Here is a 26,152-nt window from a genome sequence, read left to right on the forward strand (position 1 = left end):
TTAATTTTCCCAAAATTGATTTATCACCTTTTAATACTTTTCAAGACCCCGCGGATACCCTGTTACAATAGTTAAACAATTATAATACAATGCAATAATAGTGCAAACAATTAAAAATTTAAAAAGTGCATATTTAAAGACAAAACAAAGCAACATCAAAACAGTATCACATACACTTACATAAATGCTCAGGGGACACATTGGTATACACATGCACGTACACACACACACACACACACACACAATTTAATCAAATGCAGTTGTGTTTTTAAATCAGAGTTCAGCCTGTTCACTGTTCCCTCCCCTCTCACACACCCTCCTCTTTACACAGCGGAGGAAACCAGAGACGTGTCAGAGTTTGTGTGGCTCAGAGAACAGCTCTATTTCTGGAAACAGAAAGTTGACTTATTGACTTCACTGACGACGGCTGTAGAGGAGAAATGGCGCAGCAAATGTTTCAGCTGGATCGAGACAAACTGAGCTGTTCCATCTGTCTGGATCTTCTAAAGGAGCCGGTGACTATTCCCTGTGGACACAGCTACTGTATGAGCTGTATTAAAAACTACTGGGGTGAAGATGATCAGAAGAACACATGCAGCTGCCCTCAGTGCAGACAGAGCTTCACACCGAGGCCAGCCCTGGTGAAAAGCACCATGTTAGCAGAGTTAGTGGAGGAACTGAAGAAGGTAGGACTGAAAGCTGCTTCACCTGATCACTCCTACGCTGGACCTGGAGACGTGGCCTGTGACTACTGCACTGGGAGGAAGCTGAAAGCCGTCAAGTCCTGTCTGGTGTGTACGGCCTCTTACTGTGAGCAGCACCTTCAGCCTCACTACGACGTAGCTCCACTGAAGAAACACACGCTGGTCCAAGCCTCTTCTAAACTTCTGGAGAACATCTGCCCTCGCCATAATGAGGTGATGAAGATTTTCTGCCGCACTGATCAGCAGTGTATCTGTTCTCTCTGCTTCATGGATGAACACAAAGGCCACGACGCAGTCACAGCTGTAGCAGAAAGGGCTGAGAAACAGAAGGAGCTCGGGCTGAGTCGTCAAAAGATCCAACAGAGAATCCAGGACAGAGAGAAAGATGTGAAGGTGCTTCAACAGGAGGCGGAGGCCATCAACCTCTCTGCTGATGAAGCTGTTAGTAACAGTGAGAAGACCTTCACCCACTTGATCCAACTCATTGAGAAGAGAAGGTCTGAGGTGAAGCAGAAGATCAGATCTCAACAGGAAACTGAAGTGAGTCGAGTCAAAGAGCTGGAGGAGAAGCTGCAGCAGGAGATCACTGAGCTGAGGAGGAAAGACTCTGGTCTGGAGCAGCTGTCAATCACAGAGGACCACCTCCATTTCCTAAACAACTACCCCTCTCTGCCACATCTGGGTGAAGCAACGCAGTTACCCACCGTCAAGCGACCAGATTTTGAGGAAGTGACAGCAGCAGTGTCAGAGGCCAGAGACAAACTGCAGGCTGTTCTCAATGAGGAGTGTGTTTTCATTTTGGACGTTTTATCGCTGCACAGAGAACCTCAGACCAGAGTTGAGTTCTTGAGATATTCAAAACAAATCATTTTGGATTCAAACACAGCACACACACGTTTGTCATTGAGTGACAGGAACAGAAAAGTAACTTACATGAGTGTGGACCAGTCATATCCAAGTCATCCAGACAGATTCACTGGATGTAGCCAGGTCCTGAGTCCAGAGGGTCTGACAGGACGTTGTTACTGGGAGGTGAAGTGGAGTGGTTTTGTTTTAATAGCAGTTTCCTACAAGAACATCCAGAGAACAGGGCCAGGGCCTGAATGTGGATTTGGATACAATGACAAATCCTGGTCATTATACTGCTACAGTGGTGGTTATACATTCAGACATAACAGTAATGATACCTCCATCTCAGGCCCTCAGTCCTCCAGAATAGGAGTGTACCTGGATCACAGGGCAGGTACTCTGTCTTTCTACAGCGTCACTGAAACCATGACTCTCCTCCACAGAGTCCAGACCACCTTCACTCAGCCTCTACATCCTGGATTCTACGTTTGGTTAGGTTCAGCTGAGTTGTGTGAGCTCAAGTAAACAGGAGTGTTTAGTGAGATTCATCCATGATGCTGCAGTCGACTGTATGTGTAGGTTTGTCTGCACTGATACAGACTGTGATGGTTTTTCTTGGGTTTTCTCTGGTTTTGTTGGTTAATTTTCTACTTCTGGATTAGATTATTTTTGTTTCATGATGAAACTTTATTACTTTATTGTTATCGGCACTTAACATGTGGATTATATTATGGATGTGGAAAATGTCAGCATGTGGAAAATGTCTAGCAAAATTACTGATCATATCAATCCTCTGCCAGATGTTTGTGTCACTGTGAATATAACTTGAATGATTTAATGTTTACTCTGCAGTTGTAATCATGTTATCTAAATCACTTTACTCTTATTCATGGAGAAGTATATGTATATATAAAAAAAACTATAATAATCTGAATTTTATCCATGTTGTCAATGAAAAAATATAAAATATAAGATTGTAAAATGTAAAAATATGATCTTTTAAAGTGGGTTGAAGTGTTACTTGGTCACAGTTTTAGGGAACAGGTGTTGTTACTTGGTCACAGTTTTAGGGAACAGGTGTGTAAACTTTTTGTACAACATTAAATAAATCATCTCAGTCTCCATTTGAACAGCAAACGTCTCATTCCTTTTTTATTTAAATCAATCTCAAAAATCATTTGCTTTACAGTTTTTCTCAATTGGTTTGGCTAATTTTTGGAAACAGAAATTACATTCTCAAAACAACATGGACAAAGCTCCAAACCACTTGGCAAATGTTCACAACAGAATTGTATTTCTCGTTCATTTCATCAAATTGCAAATGTCTTCCTACATCTTTGCAAATGATTAAGTACAGGTAGCTGCAGTTACGTAGTACAATGTCCAGGTGAATAGATCTTATTGATCTAAACCAGGGGTGTCAAAGTCACGGCCCGCTTCTGCTGCTACGCCGCTGCTGCTCTGTCTTTCGTTACTGCTGCTGCTGCTGCCTTGCTGCCCATGAGGTTTTGCACCATTTTGTTCCTTCTAGGGCTTTTTGTCGCCATGTCTTCCGACTCCTCCGAGCCGGGGTGCGAAGGCGTCCAGCCGGATCGAGCGCTGGATTCCGACCTGGACGGGTCTTCTCCCTCCAGGGACCAGGATCCCTTGGCTCCTCCTCGCCACAGCTCCCGCCTGGTGCAGCGGCAACTGCTCGACTGGCCGGTGGTCCGGATCCTGGAAGTGCTGTATGCCAACGGCATTTCCGCCCCACCCGGCCTGGGGCACGAAGATCTGCTCGAGCTCCTCGTCAGCCGTGTCCCCGCCGCGTTCGAGGATCCGGAGCCGGACCTCGCCGCCTCCAGGAAAAAAAGGGGCAAAGCCCCGGCTAAGAAGCGCGGCGCAAAACCGCCCCCGGAAGAGACGAAAGTCGCCCGCTCCTGCTCCTGCTCCTGCTCCTGCTCCCGCTTCTCCGGCTCCTCAGCCCAATGCGGAAGTATTGTCGGCCTTGGCCGACATAAAAGCATCACTGGTTAGTGTTAATAACCGCCTAGTTGTGCTCGAATCCAACAGCTTCCCGTCCACTTCCGCATCAGGCATCGAGCCGGCGTCCACGTCATCGGCGGAGCTTCTCTCACTGCCCCGGAGGACTCTGGGAACTGCAGTCCCTGCGCCGTCTACAGGAGCCCCGTTCCTCTTACCAGCTGGGGCAATTCCAGATGCTCTCAGGAGCCAGATAATCGCAGGTATAGCTGGTCTCCTATCCCCTTTCTCTTTATTTAGGGTATTTAACCAATTGCTGATGGTGTTGTGCTTGCTGCTTCCTTTATCAGGGCAAGATGTAAATCTGGTTAAAATCCTCATTTGCGCATCAGATTCATTGGACAGGAGGCTGGTGGATTGCGGGGATTTCTCCGTGTTTCTCAAAGATAATGACCCGAGGCTGTCAAAATCCCTCACTCTGGCTGAGTTTAACGTTGCTTTTGGCGTCTTTAGGGACACAATCTGCAAAGCGTTTCCTGCGCGCAGGCAGGAGCTAGACACCTACCTCGCCATTATCTCTGACCTGGCCTTGTCCTATGGTGGTACTATGTTTTAGGAGTACCACAAGAGCTTTTCTTCAAAGTCTGCGATGTACATTCAGAAATTCAATCAGCATATCGACTGGTCAGTAGTTGATCTCGCCTTGATCAGCAGGCATTTCACCGGCCGCCAAGCCTTGTCATGCGCCGTCTGTGGTTCATTCAGTCACAACTCTACTCTGTGTCCCAAGTCAGCGTTCCAGGGCAACACTCCTCAGCTCCAAGCATCAGCCCCTGTCGGTCGCAAATCTCAGGTGCCCTATTCTCCAGGAAATAACACACCTATTTGCATAAATTTTAACGAGAATGTGTGCACTTATTGCAATTGTAAATATTTGCATATTTGCAGCTGTGCGCGGACAGCCACCCGAGATCTGTGTGTCCAAGACGGGTGCGCTCTGCCAGACCGGAAAAATAAAATCCATGATGCCATCCATGCCTGTGAATGTCCCAGCTCTCTCCAAGGCTCTCAAAAATCATCCTGTCAGAAGTTTTGTAAATTACCTCATAACTGGGCTTGTTCAGGGTTTTTTTGCCGGGCTGTGCTGGCTTCCCACTTCCACCCATGTGTGTAAAAATTTGCAGTCAGCTCTGAAAGAGCCAGAGGTCGTCGCTGACTTACTTGAGAAAGAGGTCAGGAAGGGGTTCATGATCGGTCCATTCTCTAAGTCTCCGTTTAGTCCGTTCAGGGTTAGTCCTATAGGCATAGCCACTCGCAAATACTCGGGTAAAAAAACGTTTAATCATCGATCTTTCCGCCCCCCATAATGGGCCAGTCCCCAGCATTAACAGTCTTATCCCTCTAGCCCCCTTTTCCCTGTTTTATGCAACTGTCGATGATGCCATTCAAATGATCAAATCAGCAGGGCAAGGAGCTTGGCTAGGGAAAGCAGATATTACTGACGCCTTTAAAGTAATGCCGCTGCATCCCTCCCAGTGGCATTTATTCGGGGTCAAGTGGCGCTCCAAATTCTACTTCGCAGTGAAGCTAACTTTCGGATGCCGAAGCAGCCCTCGCATTTTTGACACCCTGCCTGAAGTGCTGTGCCGGATTTTGTACAACACGCATAAATTACCTTTTGTCCTGCACCTCCTAGACGACTTCCTGGTGGTAGATTTTCCGGCTTCTCCCCCAGAGTTTAGAGAAATGAGCCAAACCAACTGAGAAAAACTGTAAATATGAAAGGAGGCTGAAAATCACAGAAAGGTCTGTTCTGATGATACAAGTCCTGAAATGTGTGTTTCTCTTTGTAGCACCTATGTCACACAAACTTAATGCTAAAGCTAATGTGTAACAATAAAATACAACAATAGGCTAGTGATCAGGAGGCTAAGGTACGACCAAAGGAGGGAGCAGACAGAGACTGAGTTTGCTGGTTAATGATACCATGTATTTTTTAGGCAAAATAGTGCAATGAAAAACCCACAACAATAAAAGTGCTATTATATACAGTGAACCGACAGATCTGCTAAAGGCAGACAATTAGTAAATTACGGTAAGTTAACTTTCTTTCAATCATTTGCATATGCACATTCAGGTAATCAAGATTCATAAACAGATATCAAAGTCAGAGTCAGCAATCAGAAAAAAACCCAAATGCTTGGTTCATTATGAACACAAGAAGATGATCCCAGCTGCCCCCCCACAGTTCATGTAAACCCACGTCTGGGTTGGGGAATTGAGTCCAGGGGAAATGAGTGGGAAAGTGTGTAGGGGAGGATGTGTGTGCGTGTGGTGGGCAGGGGCTGAGCAAGTGGGATGAGAGTCTTTTTACTGGGCTACAAAGAGCCCCCTACCGGCCTGGCAGGAGGGATGCGACTCATTCGACAATCTGTCAGTCCGTGGCTCCTTTAGCTCGCCATCTATAAGACCCTGGTCAAGAGAACAGGACCACGTTCCTTACATCATTCACCATGGTTACATACATCAATCAATCAATACATTAATCCACATAATTCAACGAAGTACTAATTGCACTAATGTTAATATTCTCAAAGTCATGATTTAGCAAATAGAAATATAAATAGAAAAATAAATAGCATCTGTATCAATCAACATCATAACCAGCAGTTACAACATTTAGCAACATGATTCATTATTAATACTAACAGACATGATACATCATCAATACTCTTTAAACCCATTACAGCAATATACTTTACATTCATTCTCAAAAGAACCCTTGGCTTCTCATTACAAAAGACCCAGGCCTGTTTGCTAAACAGCGCTAGCCACCTTCATTAAAGTGAATGGCGGCCGCGGCTAATGCTAGCGGCTAATGCTAACGGCTACAAACAATTTGACTCACTGGTCGTTCGCTGCGTACTACTCATACGTTCGGCCGTCGCAGTCTCCATCCATCCATCCATCCATTGTCCGCCGCTTATCCGAGTCCGGGTCGCGGGGGCAGCAGTCGGAGCAGGGATCCCCAGACTTCCCTCTCCCCGGACACTTCCTCCAGCTCTTCCGGGGGGACCCCAAGGCGTTCCCAGGCCAGCCGAGTGACGTAGTCACTCCAGCGTGTCCTGGGTCTTCCTCGGGGCCTCCTCCCGGTGGGACATGCCCGGAACACCTCACGAGGGAGGCGTCCAGGGGGCATCCTATACAGGTGCCCGAGCCACCTCAGCTGGCTCCTCTCGATGTGGAGGAGCAGCGGCTCTACTCCGAGCTCCTCCCGGGTGACAGAGCTCCTCACCCTATCTCTAAGGGAGCGCCCCGCCACCCTGCGGAGGAAACTCATTTCGGCCGCTTGTATCCGGGATCCAGTTCTTTCGGTCATGACCCAGAGTTCATGACCATAGGTGAGGGTGGGAACGTAGATCGACCGGTAAATCGAGAGCTTTGCCTTTCGGCTCAGCTCCTTCTTCACCACGACGGACCGATACAATGACCGCATTACTGCGGCCGCCGCACCGATCCGCCTGTCGATCTCGCGCTCCGTTCTCCCCTCACTCGTGAACAAGACCCCAAGATACTTAAACTCCTCCACCTGAGGCAGGAACTCTCCCCCGACCTGGAGGGTGCAAGCCACCTTTTTCCGGTCGAGAACCATGGCCTCGGACTTAGAGGTGCTGATTCTCATCCCAGCTGCTTCACACTCGGCTGCAAACCGCCCCAGTGCATGCTGAAGGTCCTGGCTCGAGGGAGCCAACAAGACCACATCATCTGCAAAAAGCAGAGATGAAATCAAGTGGCTCCCGAACCGTACCCCCTCCGGCACTTGGCTGCGCCTAGAAATTCTGTCCATAAAAATAATGAACAGAACCGGTGACAAAGGGCAGCCCTGCCGGAGTCCAACACGCACCGGGAACAGGTCTGACTTACTGCCGGCAATGCGAACCAAGCTCCTGCTCCGGTCATACAGGGACCGTACAGCCCTCAGCAGAGGGCCTCCGACCCCATACTCTCGGAGCACCTCCCACAGGATGCCACGTGGGACACGGTCGAAAGCCTTCTCCAAGTCCACAAAACACATGTGGACTGGTTGGGCAAACTCCCATGCGCCCTCGAGCACCCTGCGGAGGGTGTAGAGCTGGTCCAGCGTTCCACGGCCAGGGCGAAAACCGCATTGTTCCTCCTGAATCCGAGGTTCGACTCTCGGCCGAATTCTCCTCTCCAGCACCCTGGAATAGACTTTCCCCGGGAGGCTGAGGAGTGTGATCCCCCGGTAGTTGGAACACACCCTCCGGTCCCCCTTTTTGAAGAGAGGGACCACCACCCCGGTCTGCCAGTCCAGAGGCACTGTCCCCGACTGCCACACGATGCGTGTCAGCCACGACAGCCCCGCAACATCCAGAGACTTGAGGTACTCAGGGCGGATCTCATCCACCCCCGGTGCCTTGCCACTGAGGAGCTTCCGGACTACCTCAGTGACTTCAGCTTGGGTGATGAATGAATCAACCTCTGAATCCTCAGCCTCTGCTTCCTCGACGGAAGGCGTGTCAGTGGGATTGAGGAGATCCTCGAAGTATTCCTTCCACCGCCCGACGATATCCCCAGTCGAGGTCAACAGCTCCCCTCCTCCACTGTAAACAGTGTTGGCGGAGCACTGCTTCCCCCTCCTGAGGCGCCGGATGGTTTGCCAGAATTTCCTCGAGGCCGACCGGTAGTCCTCCTCCATGGCCTCCCCGAACTTTTCCCAGACCCGAGTTTTTGCTTCCGTGACCGCCCGGGCTGCCGTCCGCTTGGCCTGCCGGTACCCGTCAGCTGCCTCGGGGGTCCCCCGAGCTAGCCAGGCCCGATAGGACTCCTTCTTCAGCTTGACGGCATCCCTTGCTTCCGGTGTCCACCACCGGGTTCGGGGATTGCCGCCGCGACAGGCGCCGGAGACCTTACGGCCGCAGCTCCGGACGGCCGCGTCAACAATGGAAGTGGAGAACATGGTCCATTCGGACTCAATGTCTCCAGCCTCCCTCGGAATCCGGTCAAAGCTCTCCCGGAGGTGGGAGTTGAAGACCTCCCTGACAGGGGATTCTGCCAGACGTTCCCAGCAGACCCTCACGATACGCTTGGGTCTTCCAGGTCTGACCAGCTTCCTCCCCTGCCAGCGGATCCAACTCACCACCAGGTGGTGATCAGTTGACAGCTCAGCCCCTCTCTTCACCCGAGTGTCCAAGACATACGGCCGGAGGTCAGATGACACGACTACAAAGTCGATCATTGACCTCCGCCCTAGGGTGTCCTGGTGCCACGTGCACTGATGGACACCCTTATGCTCGAACATGGTGTTCGTTATGGACAGACTGTGGCTAGCACAGAAGTCCAATAACAAAACACCACTCGGGTTCAGATCGGGGAGGCCGTTCCTCCCAATCACACCTCTCCAGGTAACACTGTCGCTGCCCACGTGAGCGTTGAAGTCCCCCAACAGAACGATGGAGTCCCCAGTTGGGGCACTTTCCAGCACCCCTCCCAGGGCCTCCAGGAAGGCCGGGTACTCTGCACTGCCGTTCGGCCCGTAGGCCGAAACGACAGTGAGAGACCTATCCCCGACCCGAAGGCGCAGGGAAGCGACCCTCTCGTTAAGTGGGGAGAACTCCAACACATGGCGGCTGAGCTGGGGAGCTATGAGCAAGCCCACACCAGCTCGCCGCCTCTCACCATGGGCAACTCCAGAGTGGAAGAGAGTCCAACCTCTCTCAAGGAGTTGGGTTCCAGAGCCCAGGCTGTGCGTGGAGGTGAGCCCGACTATCTCTAGTCGATACCTCTCAGCCTCCCGCACGAGCTCAGGCTCTTTCCCCCCCAGCGAGGTGACATTCCGGTCTCGGCACGGCAATTGCGACACAGTAAGGGGCTCCTACAAGTCGACACATATTATTTAAGCGTTGCTCATGATTAAAAATGAACAGGCGAAACATAGTTTGAACCGACCTGTAGCTCGTCTCTCATGCAGCTTCCCCACTGCTCTCTCTCTGAGACTGAACTGCAGCGGCTCAATACTAAACCTCGGTTGGTCGCGCCGACCCACGTGACTCCGTGACGTCACCGCCAACTTCAACGGTGATTGGCCCAGGTGAACCAGGTGACCATCCCGCGAGATTTGGACGTAATACCGCGAGAGTTGAGAAGTAGATAACCCGTGAATGAGGGATTTATCACCCCTGTTACACACTCCCCCTCTAAAACCATGCAACTCCGGTGCATGCTACACTACCTGGACCCGTGAACATGCAGGGGAATGGGACACAGGACTGGTAAACGATTCACCGTACGCATCAGCCAAACTATGAAAAAGTGTCTGCACAACAGAAATTAACGGATTACCCAACCCGGTGTACTGCAGACGCTTGGGCGGTTGCCGCTGCCTCGAGGAACGACGGATAGACTGACCCGGTTCGACAACATCTAAATCACCCCCACCCCCAGAGTCCAAAACAGTGACGGGTATTTCAGCAGCACGCTGTGATTGGACGACCGAATCAGGGGATGTCTCTACAGGGCCGTCGAGCTCCCCATCTTCCTCTGATGGCAGGGGGTCAAGAATGGAACTGACCTCTTCAAGCTCTGTTAAGTACTCTCCATTTTCCTCCTCAGACGCTCCAGAGACATCCTCTTCCACACTGAGCAAGGGTGGATCCACAGCACCAGTCACCAGAGAACCCTCCTCGACATCCAGCAGGTTCCTTGCAGGTGAGTGCATCGGTTCAGCCAACGCTGAGTTGGTGGATGACAACTGGGCAGGAAGAGTTCCATCTACACAGAACTTTACAGTTGCTGGGATCGAAACCTGGGCAATTCTCCCCTCCTCCTCTTCCTCACTCAGGTACTCCTCTGGGTCTACAACCGGCTTCTTCAGACTGCGAGTTTGAGGTCTGTGTGCAGATGTAACAGGTTGCAGTTCTGGCTCTTTACTCTCAGGTAGGAAACCACACGGAAGCAGGAGGTCCCTGTGCAATGTTCGAGTTTTCCCAGATGAATCCGTCTCTGGTCGCACTGTGTAAACAGGAAGGTCGCCAGCACGGTTAACAACAACATAGATGTTTCTCTCCCACTTGTCCTCCAGCTTATGTTTTCCACGGAGTCTCACGTTCCGGACAAGCACTCGATCCCCTTCTTCCAGGGCGGAGGGTCTCACCCTCTGATCAAAACGAGTCTTGTTCCGTTCTGCTGACTTTGCTGCATTCTTGGAAGCGACTTGGTAGCTTTCCTCCAGGCGAAAGCGAAGAGTCTGCACATACTTCGAGTGTGATGGGACAGACTTGTCCCCCGCTGGCAAGCCAAAAGCGAGGTCCACAGGTAATCTCGGAGAGCGACCAAACATGAGCTCATAAGGAGTGTAGCCTGTGACCTCATTTCTGGTGCAGTTGTAAGCATGGACCAGGGGTTTCACATACTCCTTCCATCTTTGCTTCTGTTCCGGTCCCAACATACCCAACATACTCAGCAGCATCCGATTAAACCTCTCTACTGGGTTGCCACGGGGATGATATGGCGTGGTACGGGTTTTCTGAATACCAGCGATGTCACAGAGCTCTCGAATTAAATGGGACTCAAAGTCGCGCCCTTGATCTGTGTGCAGACGCTCCGGGATGCCATAATGCACGATAAAATTCTCCCACAGACATTTAGCAACCGTCTTCGCCTTTTGATTGGCAGTTGGAAAAGCCAGGGCGTATTTGGTGAAATGATCTGTGAGGACCAAGATGTCTTTGGTGTTACTCTTATCTGCCTCGAGCGTCAGGTAGTCCATGCACAACAGTTCGAGCGGCCGGCTGGTCCTGATGTTCACTAGCGGTGCTGCCCGCTCCGGCAGGGCTTTCCTTCGAACGCAGCGGTCACAAGTCTTGATTTTCTTTTCCACATCTACAGCCATACGTGGCCAGAAGAACTGAGATCTCACCAGGTCAAGGGTCCTCTCGACCCCCATATGCCCCATGTCGTCATGGAGGCTGGTGAGAACTCCTTGACGCAATTCCTCCGGCAATATGAGCTGAAACGACAGATGGTCTCCATCCTGCCTCCTCCTGTACAGAACATCGTCTTGGAGTTCAAGGCGATTTCTCTCTCTCAACAGCAGGCCCAGATCTGGAAGTTGTTGTCGTACGGTGGGCGGCACACTCTCACCAGTTTCGATGTGAGAGATTACTTCCTTGAGACTGGGGTCCGCTCTCTGCTTCTCCCGGAGGCCAGACGGGGACAGTGAAGGCACAACTGGCAGCCCTTGAGGAGACTCGCTGGCATAACAGTCAGGAATGACAGAGACTGACATGCTCAACGACTCCACCAAGGAAGCGCCACTCTCAGGGGGACTTGAAACTCTCACCAGACAGCTGTGACAAATGGCGGCCACAACATCTGGATCAAGCTCAACCGCCTTCTCATCCACATGGTCACGGGTGAACTGCTGGACCATGTCCCATACTTTTTGACAGCGGTCTTCATCCGGCAGGTCATGGGGCCTTCGAGAGAGGGCGTCAGCGTCTCCGTTCTGGCTGTCAGCCCGATACTGGAGTTTAAAATCAAAGGTGGACAATGCAGCAAGCCACCTATGACTGGCAGCATCATGCTTGGCAGAAGACAAAATGTACGTCAGGGGATTGTTGTCTGTTACGACGACAAAACTTGTCCCATACAGATAGTCGTGGAATTTTTCTGTTACGCTCCACTTCAGGGCCAAAAATTCCAGCTTGTGTGCTGGATATCGAGACTCACTGGCAAACAATCCCCGACTGGCGTACGCTATGACACGTAGTTGTCCCTCTTGTTCTTGATAGAGTGCTGCTCCCAGACCTGTGGTGCTGGCGTCAGTATGCAAGATGTAGGGCTGCTTTGGATTTGCGAAGCCAAGCACGGGAGATGTCGTCAGTCTGTCGATCAGCGTTTCAAACGCAAGCTGGCACTTTGGTGTCCATCTCTCATTAAAACGCTGGTTAGCATCGTGGTTCAGAGCGGTTGACCCCTTGCGACGGTCGGAGTATACCCCCTCGTCAGGTCGTTCAACGGCTTTGCAATTTCGGCATATCCCTTGATGAACCTGCGGTAGTATCCTGCAAATCCTAAAAAGGATCTCAACTCCTTCAGCTTTTGGGGGACTGGCCAGGACTTCAGGGCACTGATTTTCTCCGGATCCGTCTCCACACCCTGCTCCGAGACGATATGTCCCAGGTAACGCACCGACGCTTGAAAGAACTTGCACTTTTCCGGGGACAATTTGAGGCCATAGTCTCCGAGCCGGTGAAGCACTCTCAACAATCGACTCTCGTGTTCTTCAAGGGTGTCTGAAAAGATGATCAAATCATCCAGGAAGACCAAAACCTCCTTGAGGTGCAAGTCACCCATGCACCGCTCCATAAGCCGCTGGAATGTACTTGGCGCATTGGTTACGCCTTGCGGCATTCGATTGAACTCCCAAAAGCCCAGTGGAGTTACAAACGCAGTCTTGGGTTTGTCAGCTTCTGCCATTTCAATCTGGTAATACCCGGATTTGAGGTCAAGGACACTGAACCAACGTGAACCGGTCAGTGCCGCAAATGACTCCTCCAAATTCGGTAGTGCGTAGTTGTCTTTCACAGTCTGGAGGTTAAGCTTGCGGTAATCAATGCACAGCCTCACATCTCCATTCTTCTTACGTACGACCACGATGGGAGAAGAGAAGGGTGATTCAGATTCCCTTATCACTCCTGTCTTCAGCAGGTCCCGCAGATGGTCACGAACTGCCTCAATATCACGAGGATGAATGGGACGAGCTCGATGCTTGAATGAGGTCCCATCATGGAGGTGGATGTGATGCTTTACACGATCAGTACGCCCAAAGTCAAGATCATGGTGCGAGAAAACCTCTGGCATCTGCTTGAGCTTGGATACGACCCGCTCCCTCCAATCCGGGGGAATTGGAGAATCTCCAAAATCAAACTCCAAGTTGCTTTCTTCCGGGCTCTGCACTTGGGTAGTGGAGACACCTTGAGTCAAAATCCGAGGTGACCCCGAGAGTTCAGCAATAACGCCCAATGGCTGAAGTGTGATGTTCTGGTCGGATTCATTGGTGATCACAACAGGGATCCGGTGAGGTGCGTGCTGGGCAGAGAAACAAGACAGTTCCTTACACACAAACCTCCAGGCAGTGGGGTGGACGGCTGTTCCACAAGAACACACCTGCCAGCTGATGGTAAACTTGCACGGATGGAGCCCCTGATGACCATGGTGCAGCCTGCTGGGATCTCAAGTGGAGATGCACCCGCCAATCTCACTACGCCAGTGCTCTCCCCTTGGGCCTGTTGATGTCTCAGCTGCAGCAAATGGAGGACAGCTCCATAGCCATGCTGGGATGGTTTGTAGCTGGCACACTCACTTTCCAGACGCTGCTCATAAAGCAGATCCAATGTGTTCATTCCAATCAAGACTTGTGCATGAAATCCTGGCCTGACATCCGGGACCACCAGTGCCAGGGTACACACATCCATATCAGCACCAATGAACTCCTTCGGGAAAGTAATGGTCACCTCGATGTAGCCCAGATAGGGTACTTCTTGCCCAGCAGCACCCTCCACTTGTAGCAAATCACACAATGGCCTGACAGGTTGATGTGAGAAGTGTTGATTGTAGGTCGAGATGGGTATTGTTGTCACTTGCGATCCGGTATCTAGCAAGCATGAAAACTCTTGGCCAGCTATGCTCACCTGGCCAGTGCATCTGGACCCGATCAAACCCCGTGGCAAGTGCATAACCTCGGGGGACGCGAACTGTGCTTGAGCTCTGCACCTCACTGGTTTCTGCATGATGGGACGTTGTTGGTCCTCCTCAGTTCCTGTTTGCCCCTCAACAGGAACCTTGTTTAGTTTAAAGACGAGGCACCGTGAGGGCTTGATCGTGACCACTTCTTCTGCCTCTCAGCGAACTGTTTTTTCTTCATAGCCACAAGTGACGGGTTCGGATCATTATCACAATTGGGTCGTATGTGTCCATCTTCTCCACAATTCTAACAATAACCTGGCTTTGGCCCTGAGGGCGGGGTCTTGTAAGAGGGACGGGGTGGAGCCTTGGTGGTTCTCATACTCTCACTGAGCCGACTGACATGGGTGGAATTGGGTGAGGTAGGCTGCTTTCGGTTGGACTGAGCAGTAAGGGCTGCCAGCTGCTTTTGAATGTCGGCAAGCTGCTGGGTGAGCTGCTGGGTGATGGTAGTCAGCACTTCCACTTTATCCTCTTCTGGGGCTGCAGAGGCGTACTGGGCGTGCGCCCCAGCTCTGGCTTTTGAACCGAGGTGCTGCTTCATACGCTGAACCTTTGCCGCCCCACGATCCTCTTCCGTCCTCAGCAGCAGCAGCAGCAGCTCAGCAAACGATGGAGGACGAGACTTGCGCTGCTTGAGCTGGAGCTCCGATATGAGCGTGTTGTCCCAGCAGCCACGGCAAAATTGGTTCAACAGATGCTGATCCAGTTAGGTAGCTGGGACTCCTCCCCTTTTCACCGCCAAAGTTAGTGCAACCTGCAGCCTGTGCAAATATGCAGATGGATTTTCACCAGCGTCCTGAAACAGCTCCATAAATTTGGCGTACAGCTCGTCACCATCCTGGACTGTTCCATAGGCTGAATCGAGAATCTGGAGGTAAACCATGGGTGGTGTGTCCGGCGTGAGATGCCTTACCATATCCGCTGCTGGTGGCAGTAAGCTCTCAAGTATTCTCCTGGAGCGTTGCAGGTCAGAGACGGCAGGATCTTTCAACAGGAGGTCCACCCCAGATCGCCAGGCTTCGTAGTCTGATTCATTCTGTGGTCTTGGAGCACGACCCGAAAATGATCGGAGTCTCTGGGCAGACAGGTGAGTTGCATGGTCATCACTTTTCACAATATGTTCGACTACATACCGCTGTATTCCCGGTGGATTGAGATCAGGGAGGGGCATTGTGGGGAATGAAGGTCCTGCAGCTCCCCGGGCACTCGAGGTGGCAGGAATGTGTGGCAACTCATCGCTGGAATTGTGTACCATAACCGTAGCACCTTGAGGCGGGTTGGGGCTGGCAGCGTTGGGCAACTGTGCAGCTGACCTCATCATCTGTGTGGTCACCGGTTACATGTTTAATTAAAACAGCGTTCGGAATTTTTATGCCCTTTGTTTCCAAAATGTCCATATTTGCAATTAATGTCAACTTTACTATTGTTATTTGCTCAGCTCTGTACTCCCTCCTGGCTAGCTCGCCACAAATTATGTAGCACCTATGTCACACAAACTTAATGCTAAAGCTAATGTGTAACAATAAAATACAACAATAGGCTAGTGATCAGAAGGCTAAGGTACGACCAAAGGAGGGAGCAGACAGAGACTGAGTTTGCTGGTTAATGATACCATGTATTTTTTAGGCAAAATAGTGCAATGAAAAACCCACAACAATAAAAGTGCTATTATATACAGTGAACCGACAGATCTGCTAAAGGCAGACAATTAGTAAATTACGGTAAGTTAACTTTCTTTCAATCATTTGCATATGCACATTCAGGTAATCAAGATTCATAAACAGATATCAAAGTCAGAGTCAGCAATCAGAAAAAAACCCAAATGCTTGGTTCATTATGAACACAAGAAGATGATCCCAGCTGCCCCCCCACAGTTCATGTAAACCCACGTCTGGGTTGGGGAATTGAGTCCAGGGGCAATGAGTGGGAAAGTGTGTAGGGGAGGATGTGTGTGCGTGTGGTGGGCAGGGGCTGAGCAAGTGGGATGAGAGTCTTTTTACTGGGCTACAAAGAGCCCCCTACCGGCCTGGCAGGAGGGATGCGACTCATTCGACAATCTGTCAGTCCGTGGCTCCTTTAGCTCGCCATCTATAAGACCCTGGTCAAGAGAACAGGACCACGTTCCTTACATCATTCACCATGGTTACATACATCAATCAATCAATACATTAATCCACATAATTCAACAAAGTACTAATTGCACTAATGTTAATATTCTCAAAGTCATGATTTAGCAAATAGAAATATAAATAGAAAAATAAATAGCATCTGTATCAATCAACATCATAACCAGCAGTTACAACATTTAGCAACATGATTCATTATTAATACTAACAGACATGATACATCATCAATACTCTTTAAACCCATTACAGCAATATACTTTACATTCATTCTCAAAAGAACCCTTGGCTTCTCATTACAAAAGACCCAGGCCTGTTTGCTAAACAGCGCTAGCCACCTTCATTAAAGTGAATGGTGGCCGCGGCTAATGCTAGCGGCTAATGCTAGCGGCTAATGCTAACGGCTACAAACAATTTGACTCACCGGTCGTCCGCTGCGTACTACTCATACGTTCGGCCGTCGCGGTCTCGGCACGGCAATTGCGACACGGTAAGGGGCTCCTACAAGTCGACACATATTATTTAAGCGTTGCTCATGATTAAAAATGAACAGGCGAAACATAGTTTGAACCAACCTGTAGCTCGTCTCTCATGCAGCTTCCCCACTGCTCTCTCTCTGAGACTGAACTGCAGCGGCTCAATACTAAACCTCGGTTGGTCGCGCCGACCCACGTGACCCCGTGACGTCACCGCCAACTTCAACGGTGATTGGCCCAGGTGAACCAGGTGACCATCCCGCGAGATTTGGACGTAATACCGCGAGAGTTGAGAAGTAGATAACCCGTGAATGAGGGATTTATCACCCCTGTTACATCTTCTATAAAACACATTCTATACCAGACATGCGACCACCTGTAACCTGTATACTACAACAACTGCCGGGGCACCTTTTGAGTTTTTATTTTTCAGTCAATTGTACACAATATTTTTGTGTATGTCATTTTGGTTTTAGTAGTACTTGCATAATACAATTATGTATTACATTTTGTGCAATATCTACACACTTCTGCTTGTGCAACTGGGTGTAATGGGCATCGTGCAATACAACCTGGCACTTTAAACTGATGTGCACTCTAGGGCCTTGTGCAATACTATCTGGCACTTATACTCTTATAGGGCATCGTGCAATACAACCTGGTACCTATGCACTCTTGCACTTTAGCACTTGTCACTTTAAACCAGCACTTATGCACTTTATCTCCCAGAATGAAACTCTTATGGTCCCTCTACCTGTGGAATGTGTTTGTCAATATGTTCTTCATTGTCATAGTCGCCTTTTTGTCTTTTTGTGTTGTCTACATTATTATGTGTAATGTTTACTGTTATTGAACTGTTTTTATGGCTATGGGACTCCGGACGGAAACTAGCATCTTGCTATAATCCGGCACATTTACATGTTTTTGTCCATTAACGTGCACTGTCCCATCCACATAAACAAAGTAAATATTCTAACTCACTGCTCCTCTTCCTGACACAAACCAGTCTGACGACCTCTCCCTCCTCCTCCTGCTATCAGATTTCAGCCTGTTCACTGTTCCCTCCCCTCTCACACACCCTCCTCTTTACACAGCGGAGGAAACCAGTGACGTGTCAGAGCTTGTGTGGCTCAGAGAACAGCTCTATTCCTGGAAACAGAAAGTGAAACTTATTGACTTCACTGACGACGGCTGTAGAGGAGAAATGGCGCAGCAAATGTTTCAGCTGGATCGAGACAAACTGAGCTGTTCCATCTGTCTGGATCTTCTAAAGGAGCCGGTGACTATTCCCTGTGGACACAGCTACTGTATGAGCTGTATTAAAAACTACTGGGGTGAAGATGATCAGAAGAACACATGCAGCTGCCCTCAGTGCAGACAGAGCTTCACACCGAGGCCAGCCCTGGTGAAAAGCACCATGTTTGCAGAGCTGGTGGAGGAACTGAAGAAGGTAGGACTGAAAGCTGCTTCACCTGATCACTCCTACGCTGGACCTGGAGACGTGGCCTGTGACTACTGCACTGGGAGGAAGCTGAAAGCCGTCAAGTCCTGTCTGGTGTGTACGGCCTCTTACTGTGAGCAGCACCTTCAGCCTCACTACGACGTAGCTCCACTGAAGAAACACACGCTGGTCCAAGCCTCTTCTAAACTTCTGGAGAACATCTGCCCTTGTCATAATGAGGTGATAAAGATTTTCTGCCGTACCGATCAGCAGTGTATCTGTATTCTCTGCTCCATGGATGTTCACAAAGGCCACGACACAGTCACAGCTGTAGCAGAAAGGGCTGAGAAACAGAAGGAGCTCGGGCTGAGTCGTCAAAAGATCCAACAGAGAATCCAGGACAGAGAGAAAGATGTGAAGGTGCTTCAACAGGAGGCGGAGGCCATCAACCTCTCTGCTGATGAAGCTGTTAGTAACAGTGAGAAGACCTTCACCCACTTGATCCAACTCATTGAGAAGAGAAGGTCTGAGGTGAAGCAGCAGATCAGATCTCAACAGGAAACTGAAGTGAGTCGAGTCAAAGAGCTGGAGGAGAAGCTGCAGCAGGAGATCACTGAGCTGAGGAGGAAAGACTCTGGTCTGGAGCAGCTGTCAATCACAGAGGACCACCTCCATTTCCTAAACAACTACCCCTCTCTGCCACATCTGGGTGAAGCAACGCAGTTACCCACCGTCAAGCGACCAGATTTTGAGGAAGTGACAGCAGCAGTGTCAGAGGCCAGAGATAAACTGCAGGCTGTTCTCAATGAGGAGTGGTCAAAGGTGGAAGTTTTACCGCTGCAGAGAGAACCTCAGACCAGAGCTGAGTTCTGGAGATATTCAAAACAAATCATTTTGGATTCAAACACAGCAAACACATGGTTGTCATTGAGTGACAGGAACAGAAAAGTAACTTGGATGAGTAAGAACCAGTCATATCCAAGTCATCCAGACAGATTCACTGGATATACGCAGGTCCTGAGTCCAGAGGGTCTGACAGGACGTTGTTACTGGGAGGTGAAGTGGAGTGGTAGCGTTCATATAGCAGTTTCCTACAAGAACATCCAGAGAACAGGGACAAGGACTGAATGTTTATTTGGATACAATGACAAATCCTGGTCATTAGAGTGCTGCAGTGGTCGTTATAGATTCAGACATAACAGTAATGAGACCTCCGTCTCAGGCCCTGAGTCCTCCAGAATAGGAGTGTACCTGGATCACAGGGCAGGTACTCTGTCTTTCTACAGCGTCACTGAAACCATGACTCTCCTCCACAGAGTCCAGACCACCTTCACTCAGCCTCTACATCCTGGACTCTGGGTTTATCAAGGTTCAGCTGAGTTGTGTGAGCTCAAGTAAACAGGAGTGTTTAGTGAGATGCATCATGATGCTGCAGTCGACTGTATGTGTAGGTTTGTCTGCACTGATACAGACTGTGATGGTTTTTCTTGGGTTTTCTCTGGTTTTGTTGGTTAATTTTCTACTTCTGGATTAGATTATTTTGTTTGATGATGAAACTTTATTACTTTATTGTTATTGGCACTTAACATGTGGATTATATTATGGATGTGGAAAATATCAGCATGTGTAAAATGTCTATCAAAGATTATTGATCATATTAATCCTCTGCCAGATGTTTGTGTCATGAATATAATTTGGATGATTTAATGTTTATTCTGTTGTTGTAATCATGTTATCTAAATCACTTTACTCTTATCTATGGAGAAATATATTTAAAAAACTATAATAATCTAAAGATTATCCATGTTGTCAATGAAAAAATATAAAATATAAGATTGTAAAATTTTAAAAATATGATCTTTTAAAGTGGGTTGAAGTGTTGTTACTTGGTCACAGTTTTAGGGAACAGGTGTGTAAACTTTTTGTACAACATTAAATAAATCATCTCAGTCACCATTTGAGCAGCAAATGTCTCATTCTTTTAAAAAATCAATCTCAAAAATTATTTGCTTTACAGTTTTCCTCCATTTTGGTTCATTTTTCAAAACATAAATTACATTTTCAAAACAACAGGGACAAACCTCCAAACCACTTGGCAAATGTTCACAACAGAATTGTATTTCTCATTCATTTCATCAAATTGCAAATGTCTTTGTACATCATTGTAAATGATTAAGTACAGGTAGCTGCAGTTAGCACAATGTCCAAGAACTGATTGATTGATTCTCTGGTTGTTCAATATCAGCCTCATTTCTATAAGTCATCACATGCACAATAGTCTGTTCAGTTGTCAAAATTAGTCAAGAACATAATACCATGAATACCATATATTTATTTACAGACTGTAGGTTACTCATCATTCTCCTTGTTTTTGTTCATGTGTTTATATTACAGTATATTATGCTGTATAGGCCTACATTTTCTTACTCTGATGAATGGTAGTTATTTTACATGTGACTAAAAATGCTACCTTTCCTTGACAGCATGAGTGCAATGTGTGATGTCAAACCTTATAGCCTACTCTTACCCTAAAATCATGTTTGTTGTTTTTTTCAGTTTTATAGGCTACACAATAGTATTCTGTTACCCAGACAAAACAAACTAATCCAGTAACTATAGTGAATGAAGGACTGGGCTCAGACTGAGGGTTGGACATGAGGGACATTTCAATGCTCCTTTGCCATAATGACAAAACATCTAAACATGTTGACTTGCAGTGACACGATGCCAAAGGGACGATGCATTTTGGGGGCAATGGCTATTTGTATGAGAAGGAAATTTAGTTTTGACACTTGAGTGAACTGTTTTGAGAGAGAGATGCGCTTTTGCCCGTAATCTATGGTGTTGTGCTGAACTGTAACACTGAACTGTAATTTCTATTTAGAGAAATGAGCCAAACCAACTGATAAAAACTGTAAATATGAGACAAAGACAAGTTAATCACGTGGCACTTCCTGTTTGTAAATGACGTTTTTCTGAATTTGTAGTACGTTTGTATCATTGCAAGTTGCAGTGCGTTGTTCGGACTCATTCAGGACTCCCATTGTGTGTGTCTGTGTGTGTGTGTGTGTGTGTGTGTGTGACAGTGATACATTAGAGTTACACAGCGGATTAATTAAAGTGGCACCTCCTGTTCAGAGACAATGGAAGGAGGAACCAGGAGAGGAAAGGTTAAAAGATAATGAAATGAAATCTCTGTGACACACCAGACCTCTCTCTCTCACACACACACACACACACGCACACACACACACACACACACACACACACACACACACACACACACACACACACTCTGGGGATCATCCGTCAGCGGCTGCAGATATGAAGAGGCCGTAATAGTTCTGTAACCATTATGAAAGGTGTAGAATAATTGACCTCTGTGAGGCGATTGATCCGGCGATGACAGATAGGAAGGACGGGTCACATGACTCCACGTCCACGTCCAAGTCGTCGTCACGGAGATAATTCACTCTGCTCTGGTGCCGATGTCTGAGCTGAAGGACGAGCTCACCGTCCCTGCAGCTCCTCGCTCTCTATAAACATCCTCCACGGTCCATCCACTACACACAGACTGTCACAGTGACACACCGCAGGCACCAACACACACACACACACACACACACACTCACACACATACACACACACACACAGGTGAAGGAAACTGTGCAGGTCGAGTGTGTTTGTTCTTGTGTTGTTGGAGACGAGCTGCAGCGACCACACCACACAGCGCTGAGTCGGTGCTTTAACAGATGAACATGTTGGATGAAGTGGTGGAGCGGTCGCCGTGTGAACAACACTGCTGCAGCTGCACAGCCACCAGACGGAGATTAAAGGAGAATTACCGTTTTTTTTACAATCTGGACCTCATTTCTATCATCAAATCCGATCATTTCCTCCCCCAGATAACTTTGGTGTCATTAGGGACTGTTCGTTATTTATCATCAGTGCCACCGGAAGGATTCACAGGACTTTTTTTTTTTTTACATGACCCCCCTGTCGGAGTCAGTAAATTTTAACATGACCCTGCATTAAGCCTTATCAAAAGATACATGACCCCCCCCCCCCCCCCAGCCATCGACACGTGACATCGCATCACGTAGCGCGTGACATAGGCTACATTATTTCATTTTGACAACCATGTGTGCAACACCTTCTCATCAATCCATGCCATTCATCAGCTGTCATTAAACCAACTCATCAATAACAGAATCGCGATTTTGGACCAGCTCACATTACACAACAAACCATTAATAATTAATCCACACTCAAACCGAAGCAACAATAATGTGAACTGAGAGATAAAAATGGACCCGAACACCTCCATCCTCTTGATATATGAAGATATTTATGTCAAATACCCACAGCAGAACATGTTTGTTTATTTCTTTATTCTAACATTTATCTGTTCATGTATCATGCATCTGTTATCTGCTCTGTGCGTTCACCAGGGGTGGAAAGTAACTAGTTACATTTACTCAAGTTACTGTAATTAAGTAGCTTTTTTGTGTACTTGTACTTTTTTGGGTAATTTTTAAAATCAGTACTTTTACTTTTACTTGAGTACATATTGTTGGAAGAGATTTACTTAGTTACATTTTAAATAGCTTAAGTTACAAAGTAAAAAATATATAACTCTGTGTGGGTTGTCAAAAGTAGCTACGCTGCTGCCGCCTCTCTCTCTCTCTCTCTCTGTCCCTTCACAGACGCACACAGCAGCAGCAGGTACACACCTCTTTCCCCCTCACCGCTACGTGAGTTTGTGCATAACAGGGCTCGTCGCTATGTTGTCGTCTTATATTAGCCATTAGCCACAGCTAGCGGTTAAAAGCTGATGTTAATGATTAAAGACAACGTTATCAGGCATGTCCATGTATTCGGCTACGTTTATGGTGACCGTGCCAGACACACCGGGGCTGAAGGCCGGACCGGCGGTCCGTTGAGTTAAATGTAGGAGCCCAGTCAGATCCATGGCCATGCTCAGAGGAACAGACAAGCAGCCCACTGCTTCAGAGCAGTTACAGTAAAGAGGCAAGAGAGAGAGAACCTACAGTAACCCCCCCCCGCCCCCCCCCCGGCCCCCCTCCTCCTCCTCCTCCTCCTCCTCCTTGAGAGCAGACAGGAAAGACAGTAAAAAAACAGGTGTGTGTGAGTGAAAGAGGGAGAGAGAGATTTTTCTTTTCTTTTTTTATCCATATTGAAAATGGTATTGAGTATCGAATATTTTCCTTAATATCGATATTGAGTTGAAAATTTTAGTATCATGATCATGATCGTGACAACCTTAGGCCAGTGACTGTAACTGTCCATCTGATTGGCTCTGGACAACTGCAGTGTCAGAAGGTCAGAATGAAGTTGGTGCCACAGGAGCTAAAAGATGATGGAGACCAGTGTATCGATGGAGAAGGGACACATTTGAAACATAGAGACATGCACGGAGAATGTGAGGCCAATCTCTGGCCATTATACCCCCCCCCCCCCCCCCAAAAAAAATAAATAAAAAAGTAACTAAGTAACTTTTACTCTGAGTAAATTTTAAATGAACTACTTTTTACTTTTACTTGAGTAGATTTTTACACCAGTACTTTTACTTTTACTTGAGTAAAATTTCATCAAGGTAACTGTACTTTTACTTGAGTTGATTTTTTTGGTACTCTTTCCACCCCTGGCGTTCACTATGAGTTTCATCATATGTCACAAAATTTGGTCTCTATTTTCAAACCAGATGGCATCTTCCTCCCTTCCTCCCTGGTCCCTACTAAATGTGTCAAATATTTAGATTTTAAATGACGTGAATTAATTCAGATTCAAGGAGAAGAGGAGTGAAGAGACAGAATCTAACAGATGTTTTCAGCCCCTGGAAACGAGGAGGGAACATGAATCCTGAAATGTTTCTCGTCACTTTCTCTCCCGGTCCAGAGCCGTTTCTTCTCCTCCTCTCAGTCAGCGAGCTGCACCACATGAATAATAATAACGAATCCGTTTTAATAACCCACTGCGCTCGGGGCAAAGATTTAAAATCCTGGACTGGAGAATTAGGAAAAAAAAAAAAAAAAGAAACTCTGGCTTCAAATTCCTGCAGCCATCGTTTCTAATTTCTGAGTCGTTTCACCACTCGTTTCAACCATCTCCATCTGAAAATTAACAAAAAGTTGGTTCGGTGTTTGAAGGTCTGAGCATAAATAAGCCGACTCCTCCTGACAGCTTCTCCTCCGAGGAACCAATTACACTGAATCCATAATGGAGGCGCAAGATTATCCAGAATATCTGATCAGGACCCGAGTAGAAACTGTTGTTCTGAAAGGACACGAGTCACTCGGTCAGAACCAGGAGAAGGAGGAGGAGGAGGAGGAGCACTGCAAAAACTCAAAATCTTTCCAAGAATATTTGTCTTATTTCTTGTCAAAATGTCTCATTTCTGGTCAAAACTAAACTCCTTTCACTTAAAATAAGACTCATCACCTAAAAATTAACTTGTTTTTAGATCATTTTCACTTGTTTCAAACACATTTTCATTTGAAATCAGTAGAAAAATCTGCCAGTGAAAGCAAGTTTTTTGTGCTTGTAATAAATAAGAAAAACTTGCTCCACTATCAGATTTTTCTACTTATTTCATGTGAAAATCTGCTTGAAAGAAGTAAAAAAAAAAGTGTCTAAAAACGAGCTACTTTTTATGTGATGAGTCTTATTTTAAGTAGAATGAGATTAGTTTGGACTAGAAATGAGACATTTTGACTAGAAATAAGACAAATATTCTTGGTAAGACTTTGAGTTTTTGCAGTGGGGAGGAGGAGCAGGAGGAAGAAGAGGAGGAGGAGGAGGAGCAGGAGGAGGTCCGAGTTCTTTAGGAGCCGTCATTTTAATTTCAGATCAAGAAGATTTATCACTAAACACTGAGACACGAGGAGCCGACAGGAACCACTGATGGAGTTTGTGTCAGAGAGAAACATGAGGATACAAACAGATACTCCTCCTCCTCCTTCTCCTCCTTTTCTTCCTCCTTCTTCTTTCTTTTCCCCCTTCCTCTTCTTTCTCTTCATCCTCCTTCTCCTCCTCTTCTACTCTTCCTCCTTCTTCCTTCTACTCCTCCTTTTCCTCCTTCCTCCTCCTTCTCTTCCTCTTTCTCCTCCCCACTTCTTCCTCCTCCTTCTCCTCCTCTTCTACTCTTCCTTCTTCCTCCTTCTTCCTTCTACTCCTCCTTTTCCTCCTTCCTCCTCCTTCTCTTCCTCTTTCCTCCTCCTTTCTTTTCCTCTTCTTTATTTTCCTTCTCCTCCCTTTTCTCCTTCTTCCTCCTCCACCTCTTTCTCTCCTCCTCCTCCTTCTTCTACTCCTCCTTCTCTTCTTCCTTCCTCCTTCTTCCTCCTCCTTCTCTTCCTCTTCCCTCCTCCCCACTTCGTCCTTCTCCTTCTTCTCCTCCTTTTTCTCCTTCTTTCTCCTCCACCTCTTTCTCTCCTCCTCCTCCTTCCTCCTCTTCCTCCTCCTTTTCCTCATTCCTCATTCCTCCTTCTCCTCTTCCTCCTCCTTTTTCTTTCTTTCCTCTTCCCCACTTCTTCCTTCTCCTTCTTCCTCCTCCACCTCTTTCTCCCCTCCTTCTTCTACTCCTCCTTCTCTTCTTCCTTCCTCCTCATTCTCCTTCTTCCTCTTCTTTCTTTTCCTCCTCCCCTCCTTCTTCTACTCCTCCTTCTCTTCTTCCTTCCTCCTCATTCTCCTTCTTCTTTCTTTTCCTCTTCTTTTTCTTCCTCCTCCTTCTCCTCTGCCTCCTCCTTTTTCTCCTTCTTCCTCCTCCACTTCTATCTCTCCTCCTCCTTCCTCCTCTTCCTCCTTCTT

At 47.8% G+C, this 26,152-nt stretch overlaps 2 protein-coding genes across 2 annotated transcripts; both read left to right on the forward strand.

Moving 5' to 3' along the window:
- Nucleotides 1-405: 405 nt before the first annotated feature.
- On the forward strand, nucleotides 406-2,501 carry LOC146989300 (E3 ubiquitin/ISG15 ligase TRIM25-like). Its single transcript, XM_085775235.1, has one exon. It carries the CDS (start codon nucleotides 441-443, stop codon nucleotides 2,076-2,078), a length of 1,638 nt encoding a protein of 545 aa, XP_085631361.1. The 5' UTR covers nucleotides 406-440; the 3' UTR covers nucleotides 2,079-2,501.
- Nucleotides 2,502-17,850: 15,349 nt separating this feature from the next.
- LOC146989301 (tripartite motif-containing protein 16-like) lies at nucleotides 17,851-20,266 on the forward strand. Its single transcript, XM_085775237.1, has one exon. The coding sequence runs from the start codon at nucleotides 18,089-18,091 to the stop codon at nucleotides 19,721-19,723; it is 1,635 nt and encodes a 544-aa protein (XP_085631363.1). The 5' UTR covers nucleotides 17,851-18,088; the 3' UTR covers nucleotides 19,724-20,266.
- Nucleotides 20,267-26,152: the final 5,886 nt, after the last annotated feature.

The sequence above is a fragment of the Trachurus japonicus genome, chromosome 4 (genome assembly GCF_045865225.1).
Source record: "Trachurus japonicus isolate A0001 chromosome 4, Traja_1.0".
NCBI classification, from domain to species: Eukaryota; Metazoa; Chordata; class Actinopteri; order Carangiformes; family Carangidae; genus Trachurus; species Trachurus japonicus.